The 12,332-nt window shown below is 35.6% G+C and overlaps 1 protein-coding gene across 9 annotated transcripts in view; it reads left to right on the top strand.

Annotated features, from left to right (window-relative positions):
* Positions 1 to 12,332, top strand: part of CADPS2 (calcium dependent secretion activator 2) — a 284,338-nt gene that overhangs the window by 144,204 nt on the left and 127,802 nt on the right. For all 9 annotated transcript variants that reach the window (XM_071423750.1, XM_071423752.1, XM_071423747.1 and 6 more), the window contains exon 8: positions 4,125 to 4,264. In XM_071423750.1, the coding sequence (XP_071279851.1) occupies positions 4,125 to 4,264 (140 nt within the window). The remainder of the gene's footprint in view (positions 1 to 4,124; positions 4,265 to 12,332) is intronic.

Raw genomic sequence — 12,332 nt, 5'->3', positions numbered from 1 at the left:
ACAGATCTGTCTGTACTGAAGGCAAGATAACAATTTTCTGTAATAGCATGCTAAACATCACCTGCCTCTTCAGCCAGGGCATTAAGATGCAGATCTTCTTCACTTTCATCTCTTTTGCTTGTGACAGTGAGCCAAAACTCAGCATAGTCATCTCAGAATCACCATGATTACCAAGGTCTGGTGCCCAGAGTCTAAGATCTCAAAATGTGTCTTAGACCATCCCTACTTGAAAAATCTTTCTCATATCAAATACTTGGATCAGAAGTATTGATTGGGTAACTCCATCACTTGTGTTCAGCTGTTGAACATCATGGGGTTTGGTGGAAGTAGGGGACTGGGGAGCATCCAGAACCTGAGGACATAACTTGGCTGACATGCAGCCACAGGTGTCAGGTGGCAGAAAATACAGAGAATATCTTGACTCTTGATTTTTCTCAAGGTCTTGCTAGTCTGTTTGCCTCTTGCCTTTTTGAGTCCCTTTTGGAGGCTGCATATTTTTTTTGATAACAGGACAACTGCAGCCTGGAATGGTTAGCTTGATAGCTTTATCTCAACATGGGAGTACCAGTAGGAGATACTTCAGCACAGCACTTTTGACTCTGAATCTTTTGCTCAGTTATCTTCTCTGAGAAAGCAAGAATGCCCCCAGTTTTCTTTGCTCAAGCTTTTAGAATACTTTGGACAACTCAACCTTTCTTTCATACCTTTAAAAGAAGATATGATCAATGTGCCAAAAATAGAATTAATAGTTGCCTTTCTGGATTGACTGTTTGGCTCAGGTGTACTTAAATTAACTTCTTTTATTGTGATCCAGCTGGGGACCTAAATAAATAATGGAATCACAAAAATGGTGGTTAGTTTATCTATCAAATGATATTAGCTTCAACATCTTTCTACCTGTCAACTTTTAAGGTCAAGAGAGAAACATTTTTGGTCATTTACAGCTAAGAAACAATATTTTGAGAACATCACTTTGCACAAATGCCTACAAGTTATGCTCTATGATATTTAAAATTTTTGTGTTTATTTTTCATCCAGATGTGGAGGGGCGCAAAGTGAACTTGACACTTTTTTAGTTACTGTGTGGTCTGAGGAAATGTAATGCTAGATATAATTGGAACACGTGGTCAAGTATTTTTTAATGATTATGAGATGATTAAATTTACTGAATTATCTCAACCCACGCTGTTCTCATACTATTAATTTGCCTTAAATGAGTTGAAGCAATGCAATGCACAGCAGCTGTGTTTGCTATGTAGCTTTCTAGTCATTAATAGTTCATTATACTTTTTAATGTTGATTACCTGTTAGTATAATTATGGTAAACACTTTCCTATACTAAAAACTCATAATACTCTGTGCTGCTGCTGAATAAAATGCCATGGTGATATCCACAGGTGTATGAACAATAAAATAAATCAAAATAAAATAAAATAAACTTCAGAAATATATGATGTACTACAGAAACATATGATTCAGTAGAAATTCTATTAAATTTACAAAATTTTCAGGCACAGTGAGGGTATCCTCTAGGTGATTCTTATGTCTGCCAGAGGAGACATTTGAGTTGATACCATTTCATTTTTTAAAATAGATTATGAAACAACCAGAAGATTTAAATCCTTAAGGAAATCTGACACAGAATAACTTTAGAAAGTTTCTCCATGGACAATGGCAATGACCTCACACTGCAGTATTCCATAGTGGAGAGAATGCTTTTAATAGAAATTTCAGCAATTTTTTACTTTTCTTATCAAGGAGAAGTTGCCAAGTGTTTTGGTTTCAGTGATTTTGTGGGAGCTTGCAGCTTACAGCCACCTGATGCTGTGGTTCACAGTAGCTATCAATGCCCTTAAGAGCAATATTAGTATGAAGGTTTTTGCAAAGATAATTCATGCTTGTCAAATGCTTTGTGTGTCTTTTTGTGTAACAAAAAGTTGGATTACAAAGTTCTTTCAAGCTCTCGTTGTTTAAAGCTGGAAGGCTTGACAAAATGTAATGCAAACCCAGCACAGTGGGTCAAATAGTCTGACAGATACGTATTCTTTGTGAGAGCTTTGAAATTGGAGCTCCATAATACTCCTTTTAAAATTCAGAAAAGGAATTGTCACTACCACAGATATAAATTAATCATACTCTTGTCTACTTTTATTTTCATCGGCATTCTAAAAACTCAGGAAGTTGACAGGAGAAAGGTGTCACTTGAGATGCATGAGTTGTAATAAGCAGTTACAAGACAACAGGAATTGCAGACTGTAGAAAAAGAAAAATTCTTAGCATCACCTGCAGTCCTGTGTGAATGCCTAGTGACTAAATGCAAGGAATGTATAATAATTCTGCTTATATAATCTTGCAGTTAAAGGGATAAATAAACTAAAAATAATTTCCCCCTTGATACATCAGAACGCAAAGGTTTCCATACTCAAAATGTTTTTAAATGTTATTTAAGGAATGCCTTTTACTCAGAATGAAAACCAGAAAGAAGGAATAATTCAGTTATAAGTAGTGGTTTCTGTGCATTTGCAAAAAGAAAAAAAAGTAACCAGGTTTGCTAAAATCAGAATGTACTGATTCTTCTGCTATTGCTTTAAAAGGTACTGAATGTACTCAATAGATCTGACAGGTTAATTCTTCCACTGGTCTTACAAAGGTTGCATATTTGATTAGGAGTGATGCATCATATTCCTCTGCTTGACTGGAGCTCCTGATATTAACAGAATGTGCTTCTGCAAAATATTGAGATGAGGAACTGAAGGCCTTCTACTTACACCATCTTTCAGATGATTTAGATCTTAATGACACTGTTGTAATATTTTTGACTAATAACATCTGTTAGATTTATACTTGCTTGGACAGTTTTGCTCAAATCCTTAACTTATCCTTTGTAGTAACACAGAGGACAATAAATTGCATTTTATATATATGACACGAGTACTATGTGTAGGAAATTAACTTGATGGTTAACATAATGATTCATTTTATTTTTCAAGAAATGAAAGATGTGAAAAATGATGCTTTTTAGAGTGTTGTTACTTTCGAAATGATAACAGTAATTCATGGTAGTTGTAATTCAGAACTCACTGAATATTATGAAAGTCTCCTAAGTAGAATGTTTAGAATACTTTAGAGTCTAAAATCTAATACTTTAGAATACTTCAGAATCCAGATTCAAAAGTAGTGCTTATAAGAAAAATGAAAGAAATTATATTTCAGCAGCATTTAACTGCTGAACATGTCACTTTGGGTAAGAATTTGATGAAGCAGTAATTTTTAATTGTACTGACTATAAATGGATACACTTTTTTAGATGGTAAATAAATATTTAACAATACTAATAAATAAAAATAACTAACAATACTAATAACAATAATATTTTATTTATTGTGACTTACACTAAATTACTTGTTAATAAAAGTTTCAATAAATTTATATAAATGTTTTAAAAATTAAATCTTTAAAATTCAGTGGTTTGGGGGTTTTTATGTCTATTACTGTGGATTACACAAAAGGTTTTTGTCATATCACATGTGGATTGGACATAGTATTTTACATCTATTACATTCCATTTGCAGCAAAGGTGCTTTGGAATTCATCTACAATTTCTGTGTTTTTTTACTAAAATTGACTTTTATTAATGCTATTGATCAAAATTGGAGACAGTAACAAGAGATACACTTTGGTTATCTTCTCTCAAGCAATGCCACTACTGAGGGCTGATCCGTTGCATAACGCTACAGCAAATGGTTTCAAAAGGGTTTCCAGCAGAGCACTGAATAATGTAAAAGTTTAAGTTCCTATTTAATTGTACATGACCCTTTTGAAATGCCAACTGTTCCTTTAAAAGAAAAAAAAAGTTAATTCAAAATGTATTAACCGGAGGAAATTTTATTAACTCATAATATGAAAATTTCCATTTGTAAGAGAAGGAAGGAGTTAATTTTTGAAATTGGTCTGTTACAATGAGATTGAGTCAGCTGGTTTATTAGATTTAGGAAATCTTTTTTAGTCATCTTTTGTATTGGAGGAGATGCAACAAGAATCTTCACTGCTTAGATGTTTCCATTAAAGACTACAAGCAGTTTTTTTAATCAACTTGCTGAAGTTTTTCTTTTCATGACTTGCAGGTTGTGTTATATCCAACGTCCAATAGTCCAAAGTCCCCTGATCTGCATAAAATGATAGTTCCCAAAAACAGCCAGGACAGTGACCTGAAAATTAAACTAGCAGTGAGAATGGATAAACCACCTCACATGAAGCACTGTGGGTAAGTGTCCATTTCCTGGCTGTCTCTATTTTGTCTCACTGTGCCTATGTTTTAACAAAGTATCTAAAAAGTATTTAACAAAGTATCTAAAACCATAAAGTTTGTAAAACATTTTAAATGTCTAAAACATTTCCTATACTATGGTATTGTGTTATATCTTCATTTTATACAAAAAGTTTGGACTAGTCAGGAATAAGGTTCATTTCAGATGTTCAGTGATGTGTAAATACAGATGATGAGCTACGACTGAAATGCAGAACCTAGAGTACAGTCTCATTTAGATACTGGTTTGAATGTTGCAATTTATGGCACTTTGTTAAAAAATATTTAGGAGAAACATATTTTTCCATTAAAATAGGATTAATTATATACCTGAATAAAGTGGTATTTGCCACATAGTCTCCCCTTCCTTTCTCTGTCTGCTGTATGGTCTTTCTCTTGAAAAAAATTTATGTATGAATGCTAGTTTAAGGATGTTTTTCTGTCTAACACTGAAACTGTGTGGAATAGATTTGTTCATAAAGAGAGCTCCTTTAATCAACTGCCACCACTATTCCTCAGCCCACCTGCAAAAATAGGTAGTGTTGCTGATAGTAAGCAAGTTTGTATTGTTTTTATAAAGCAATCAAAAAGAATCAATGTACTGTCCATGCTATATAGGTTTCTTTTTAGACTCCTCCTGTTTGTATTCTGCCCATTGTACACAGGCAATAATTGCCAAAATTTCCTATGTATTATGCTTTCTTTAAAAAAGCAACCAAACTGACGTAATTTTTTCAAAGTGTTAATCAGTTGGACTCAAATTTCCCAGGTACCATTGTATCCCTCATTTTGGTTTTGTGAAACTTAGACACAAGTGGTTGGGACTGTAACAATGGGATTTGGTGCATGGAGACCTGTGCCTGATGACCAGGAACTGTGAGGAAAGGGAGGAAACCAGTCATGGGGTCAACAGGGGACTGGAGGTACTGTGCTTGGAGACTGGAACTGAGATGAGAAAACTTCCAAGCAGGGCAGCAAATACATAAGGGAAATGGGATAATGTGGCAGGAGAAAGCAGGAAGACTCAGGTAACATGGATAAGTTGGAGCAGAGAGCAGAGATAAGTGTTTGTACTAAAGCACGACGCTCTCCTGTGAGTCCCACCTTCTGCCCCATTCATTTGCACTCACCAAACACCTGTGAAATGGTTTGGTGATGGTGGCACATCTTTGTCTAGATCCAGCCCACTAGCCTGGATTCAGTTTCCTGCTGGTGGAGGGTGTTGAGCTGCTGCAGCAGTGCAGGATGCAGGAGGCACAGTGCTTGCTGCCCGCCCTCCTCAGCAGCCTTGTCAAAAAGGCAGCCCCACAGGCAGGCTGACTTGAAGCACATCAGCAAAGAATGATGTCCCAACAGATTCATCTGAACATGACCTGGTTCAATTGCAAACTGCCACCCCAAACACATCAGGGGTGTTGTGCTGCCATGCACCCATCCCAAGCAATGACTGGGAGAAGTTCCCATTTTTGATCAGGTCACCGATAATGTTGGGGTCATGCTGTCTACAACCCCAATTAGAGTAGAATGTGCAGCTGGATCCAGCAGCAAGGAGAAGGCTCCAGTGTTTCCTCTCATCATGCTCCTGTGTTTCCCCAGAGGCTGTCTTGGCAAGGAGCTGTTCTTCTGGGGTCTTCAGAGGGTCTTCCTAACCTCCCCAGTTCAGTTTTCCATACTGGTTTATATCAGTCTTCTTGTCTGATCATTAAAGAACCAAATCAAATATTGTTGTCAATAATTTAGTTCAACCATTATCCCTTTTGTCTGCTGCTGGTGGTTGCTTCCTCAGATTGATTTTGAATACTTGTCTGCTGGCACTGTGATTTACTTCTACATTTTACTTCAGGGTCATTACTGTGACTATTCTTTAGGCTATTCTTCTCACTAAAAATGCTCTGGGTCAGTCATCATTTCCTTTTCTTTATAGCTATTAGCTATAATGATTATTACCTAGACACTTGTTAAGGAAAGTTAGGGCACCAGTGGATCTGTGGACTTCTCCGCCATTAACATATGTGAAATGAAATAAAAACTTAATAATTCCTTCAATAACCATTGAGTAGATTGATGAGGTACTGTAGGAAGCACTGGAGTTGCAGTGAGAGGAAGGAAAAGGTTATTTATTTAGAGGGAAAAGATCACGTGCTAGCAGAATTGTTAGTGTGTACAGTCAGGAACTATTAATGTTATGAAGAGCCATTATCCAGGCACTCCCTGCAGCCTTCTCGTGACTTCCTGGGTAAGTGTAAGTATTAAGTGGTCATTTGCTGTTTTTTCAAGAGGGATTCCCATCTGCTTCAATACACATATTAAAGCTGCTCTGGTTCTGAACTCATGCTGTGTTATCAGGGAAATCTGCATTTGTGAAGAGACTGGAAACCCTTGATGGATGATGGGCAGCATCATCAGAAAGGCAAAGGAATATTTCACAGTTAAAATAGTTGAGGGTTGATTGAAAGGAACTGGCTTATATCCCCATTTGTGCTGCACAGAAGGACTTCCTTGTAAGAAACTGAAATGTTTCCACCTATAGTAACTGATGGTATCTTATTTGTTTCCTGTGTCCAGTTTGATAAACTGGAATCTGATTTCATAGGGGTGCACACCACTAACAGCTATTAACTGAAGTCAGTGGAAATGGGGCTTTAAATATTCATTGTGCTCTTCAAGTCCAAATATCCTAAAAATTAATATCTGGAGCCTAAAACTTTTAGTGTTTCAATTGTCCTGTTTTCAGGAGGGTACTGTTTTCAAGGGAAAACAGTACCACCTCCCAGGATCAGACACATATGAAGGTGAATCTAGGGAAGCATATGGTACAAAAGGGTTCCCACACTCTGGAGGAGCTGTGGGAGTGGAGGCAGTGTCACTTTGCTCAGCCAAAGGTTTGTGCTCTGCTGAGCAGGGTTATAACAGTGCCAGGATGTGCAATTCTCTGGAAAACCTTCACAATATGGAAATTTGAGTCTCTCTGTAAAGCAGGGTTCGTTTAAAACATAATGAAGGAGGCCATAGGATAAAATCAAGTGCTGAAGAGCTCAAAGACAGCTGCTGCTATCCTGAATACTGAAAATGACAGGGAGATCTTTGTCTATGTTTATTTTATTTTATTTTATTTTGTTTTATTTTATTATTAGAATGTTGTCATATGTTTAAGTACAGGGTCATAGAGTACACAAAAGGAACAGATATAAAAGGATGACAGAATGTGATCATCCTTTCTCCTGGAATTTCATCATATCAGCAAGTTGAATTTTACAACCTTTATGACAGAGTTCTAGTGTAGTTAGTGTGTTCAACCCAGCTAAGTTCTAATTCTTCATTGTATTTTTCAGAGGCATCTCATGCCTTATCCTTAACCAGTGTTTGAACTGGACAACTTAAATTTGTGTCAGAGTTAACAAACTAACATACAAAATTCATTGTCTGTTATAGGAAAAGAAGGCAATCTGTTGACATTACATAATGTTTTTCAGATGACAGTCTCAAAATTTATTCGGAGTTGAATTCAAATTTTATCCTACAGCCAATTGCAGAAAGATGGGTTTTAGTAGATTAATACTCTATCTGAGATAATTACAGTAAGAGACAATTTTTTAGATATGGGAACTGTGCCCAAATATTTCAGGTTCTGCAGAGCTGGCAAAACCCACAGGCCAAATCTGATGGTGGTTTTCAATTTTATCTCTTGAGAAAATTTTCTCCTTTTTAAGGCTGACTTTACTTACAAACACAGGGGATATGTTGGAAGACTTCAAAATTTGTCTTGCATTTATGTTTCAAGAATATTCACTTCTACTAATTATACTGTCTTGTACTAAAGTCACAAATAGCATTCTGGACTGCAGCACCTTCAAGTCATGTTCTCGCTTTGATTTCCACAGTCATAACCAAAAATTATATTTTAAATTAGATTATAAATTTGGGATTTTTAATTATTAATTGTAACCTTTCTAAGAGCAAGAAATAAAAATCTTTATGACTCAACACTACTGAGAATCTCAATTGCAGTTCATTTGTACTTTTCTAAAAAAGAGGTTTATTTTTATGTTGACACATTCATACAGTCAATCTAGTGTTACTCCACTAATTTGACTTTAAAAAAATATTATTAAGGAAACAATTAATGTTTTTTCGATGTAATCTGTTTCATGCTTTAAAAAATTGAAGACTTATTATACATCTTAGAGTAAACATAATCTTATTGCTTATTTTACATTTTTATTTTTACTTTTGCATAAAAGGCTCTCAAAGTGGGAATTAACTTGTCTGATGGATAATTATCCTTTTGTATCTGAATCCTGTCAATACATTAGAAGGCAAAGCATTCACAGCTAGTCTGAGTAGTGACAAGGTAAATATCGCTCATTAATGGGGATTTGTAGAACAGTTCCAATTATTGGCAATTCATGACATTCCAGATTCCTTTCTCATAATTTGTATTGTATTTACATTCTCACAGGATGTGGTAACCTTTCCCTCATCTATAATTATGAGCAAATACCAGATACTTTTAAAATCTCCTTTACTTTGTAAAGCAAACATACATACAAAAGATTTTTTAACATTTCTAATTTTTTTTCTCTTGCAATCTTGAATCTAAAACAAATCATCAGAGGAAAGAAGTAAAATTTGATCTAAAAACTTCCTCTATAAAATGCTAAAAGCCTGTTTATTTCTGTTGAGTTACAACAGCAGCATTAGGTAGGTACTGTTTGCTTCAGGAAGGCTCAGTTGGATCTCCTTAATTCATAATTATATTAAGGTTTAAAATCCCAGCAGGACAGGTTAATTGACTCAAGGTATGTGGGTTACTCTAAATATCGTCTCTAATACATGAGGGTTTTTTGATGTGCCTTTGCATATCTGCGTGCATTTAGATCATGCATTATTTTAAAAAGTAGATTGAGTTGTATCTTAGCATAGCCTAGTGGTGACTAAAAGGTATTATTCTGTTGCTTCCAATCTAGAAATAAAAAAGGAATGAATGAGAGATGGTTTTTTAAAGCTCACTTTAAAAGGATTAGTAATGCTCCATGGTCTTACCACAAAAAAAGAAAAAAAAAGGAAAATAAATAATAAAGTAAAATGAAATTCTTACTAATTAAACAGCATGAACAGGACAATATTACTAAGTGGTAGTATTTGGGTTTGACTTCCAAAGTAAAACATTTCAGCCTTGCTCTTGCCTTAAACTTTTTCCAAGATTTGAAGGGCAAAATTCATTCTTCATGTTCTGTTCTGCTTTCTGCTATGACATGTTGCATATGGAACTGATATACATTTAATTTCTTAAACTTTTGCATTTGGAATAAACTTTCTACAAGCATTTAGAATTTTCTCTCTGTCTCTCATCTATAAAGAAAGCATTTTGGTGACTTCTTTAAAATTGTAGTCTCCGTAATAATAAAGAATCTGTGCAAGGTGATTTTTCTGTCCCAAATTTTTGATGTTTTGGGTTTTGCTTTGTGGTTTTTGTTTATAATTGTATTTTGAGAATATAAAGATCACCATTAATTTGTTAACGTCTTAAATTTTTTTCTCTTTTGCACTTGAAATTGGCTGAGATGTTCTTAGGAGACCATTTATAAATAGTAAATATAGGTACTGATTCCTGAATGTGGCTGAAGAATCACATTTCTCCTGCTGCTGTAGTTTCAGAACTAAAGGAAACCTGTGAGGCAAATGGTTAGCAGTCTTCTAAGATGTAGAATTAGAGGAGAAGTAATTTTTTCCTCTCTTTTATATGACACTTGTCACACATCCTTAGAGGAGAAGATGAGTATAATCTGGTTTGCAGCTGAGTGAAATGAAACATAGGAATAAACAGAGATCACCCAAGGTCACAGACAATTTGGTGACAAAGCTGACGATGGCACTGGGGTCTGCTGGCTTCTCAGTGGTAGGGCTGTTGTGTGTGCCTGTCACCTGGATAAACACAGTCATTGCTGCTACTGAGCTCATAGCTCAGCTGAGAAGAGCCACGGGGGCACTGCACTCAGCCAGGATGAGGGTGGTGCCAGCTCTTACAGACTGTTTGTCTGTGGTCACCTGGCAAAGAAGGGCAGGATGAGAAAGAGAATTACCTTTGCAACTTAAAGATGGGTAATCTGGGTTTGATCTGATGTGGGAGATCTGCTCCCACTTTCATTATTTCAGAAAAATATGCAAGGTGAATACATTGAAATTACTCTATTGCAATTCTGGGTTACTTGTACAGATAAAGTAAGATGTCAGGAATACAATCACACTTCTCTTAGCAAGTGCTGCAAGATCCCTGTCACAGATAAGATAGAAGGAATTTTTTGCTAATTTAAAACTTCAAGTTTAATTTTTCTTAAATGAATAGGTGTAGTATTGCTTTTAACACTTTCCTATTGAAGGAAAGTGTTAAAAACCCAATAATAGTTAAGATGTTTCCAACATCTTAGAAAATCCTTACTAATGCTTGGTATTATATGGTAATATGAATCATAGACTTCTTCAGTTAGTACTATGTTCTGTGAGATGAAACTTTGTATATTACTTTTCAACAGTTACTGAAAATATGTTTCTCCTTAATGTTTTTCTCTTTCAAAAGAAAGAGCGAATTATCCGAGAGATTTGTTTTGCTTTTTCATTTCTTATCAATATAGGCTAATTTCCTGAACCAAATGTTAAAATACTCAAATACTTACCTAATACTCAAATATTTACCTAATGCATTTCTTCATCTACATATGTAAACTCTTCTGGATCCCTTTATAGTATTTGATTCATTTTTCCAAGTTTGTGTGCTGCATATCTGGTTGTAATCATAAAGTCAGCTTAGTAGCACCATCTAGCTTTCTGTTTGCTGCTGTTGCATTTCTTCCTAGAAAAGGGTAGCAGAGCAATGACTTCAGCTGCTGCCTCAAAGAGCAAAGCTCTTCCTTTTCCTTTGGTGGAATGCTTACTATTTTGTTTGTGAATTCAAAGCCAGGAAGCCATAGAAGTCAGATGGAAGCTGTTGAGTTTGTTTGAATTTTGCAAGCTTTACATAGCATCAGATAGTTTACAATTCTTTTCTGATCATTTAATGATATGCCCTCACTATAGCAGCCAAAAAATTTAGGTATTTAGGCTATGTAAGCATTCTCTGAGTTTTCTCAAAGCAGCTACTAGGTAGGGTGGGGTGCCTTGACAAGTTGGCTTATCAGTGCTAAGACACTGGCAATTGAAAAACAGAAAAGGTGCACTGGAGGTAGCAAGGTAAACTTTTCTCTATATATATTGCACTTAGAACAGTAGTTAGTATTTTTGTCATTTCTACTACAATTACTCCTAATTAGTCTCAAATAAATTTATAAGGTAAATCTTTTTAAAAATGCTTGAGAGATTGCCCACTGCCAGCATTTTTTTGAGATGACCAGCAATCCATATACAAATGGGAGATTTTTCTACTAGCTTTGTGCCATTTGAAACTCCTCTGTGAAAAGATAATCCTCAGCCAGTCTTCCTCATGTGTAGGAAAGGGATGATTACCACAAAGTAAAGATGTGTTCTTGATTCACTAACCAAATAACAAAAATATTCCTGATTCCTGTTGTCACAGTTGTTGCCTTGTGAAATCTTGCTACGTGTTGAAGCACTGTGGGATGCAGCAGTCTGCTGCAAGATGATCCCCTCACAAGAATTGTGTGTATTCACCTCAGCTGGGTCTAAGTAAAACTTAGTTGCTCCCTCTCACCATGATTTTATATTGTGTGCAGTTTTTCTTGACTGTCCTGTTACTGGCAAATGGGATGCAACAATATTTACTCAGTCTAGCTGGCCTCTAGTGCCCAAGTTGTCCAAAGAACCTCATTCTCATCTACTCACACTGAGGAGCTCTTTTCCAAAGAGTACCTTATAAGCTAATTTTATGTCTGGAATACAGACCATGAACAGAAGTGTCTATTTCCTAAGGGAATTGTCTCATAAAGAAACTTATTTATGAAGAAAAAGGGAGGTGGAAATTTCTTTTACTCTAATTGAAGAGGTCATGGGACTTGGTAGCAGAGTTATGGAG

The sequence above is a fragment of the Agelaius tricolor genome, unplaced genomic scaffold (assembly GCF_023055355.1).
Source record: "Agelaius tricolor isolate 1412-34295 unplaced genomic scaffold, bAgeTri1.0.p SCAF_3, whole genome shotgun sequence".
Lineage (NCBI taxonomy): Eukaryota > Metazoa > Chordata > Aves > Passeriformes > Icteridae > Agelaius > Agelaius tricolor.
The sequence above is the reverse complement of the archived record's forward strand: the minus strand, read 5'-3'. Positions and strand labels throughout refer to the sequence as shown.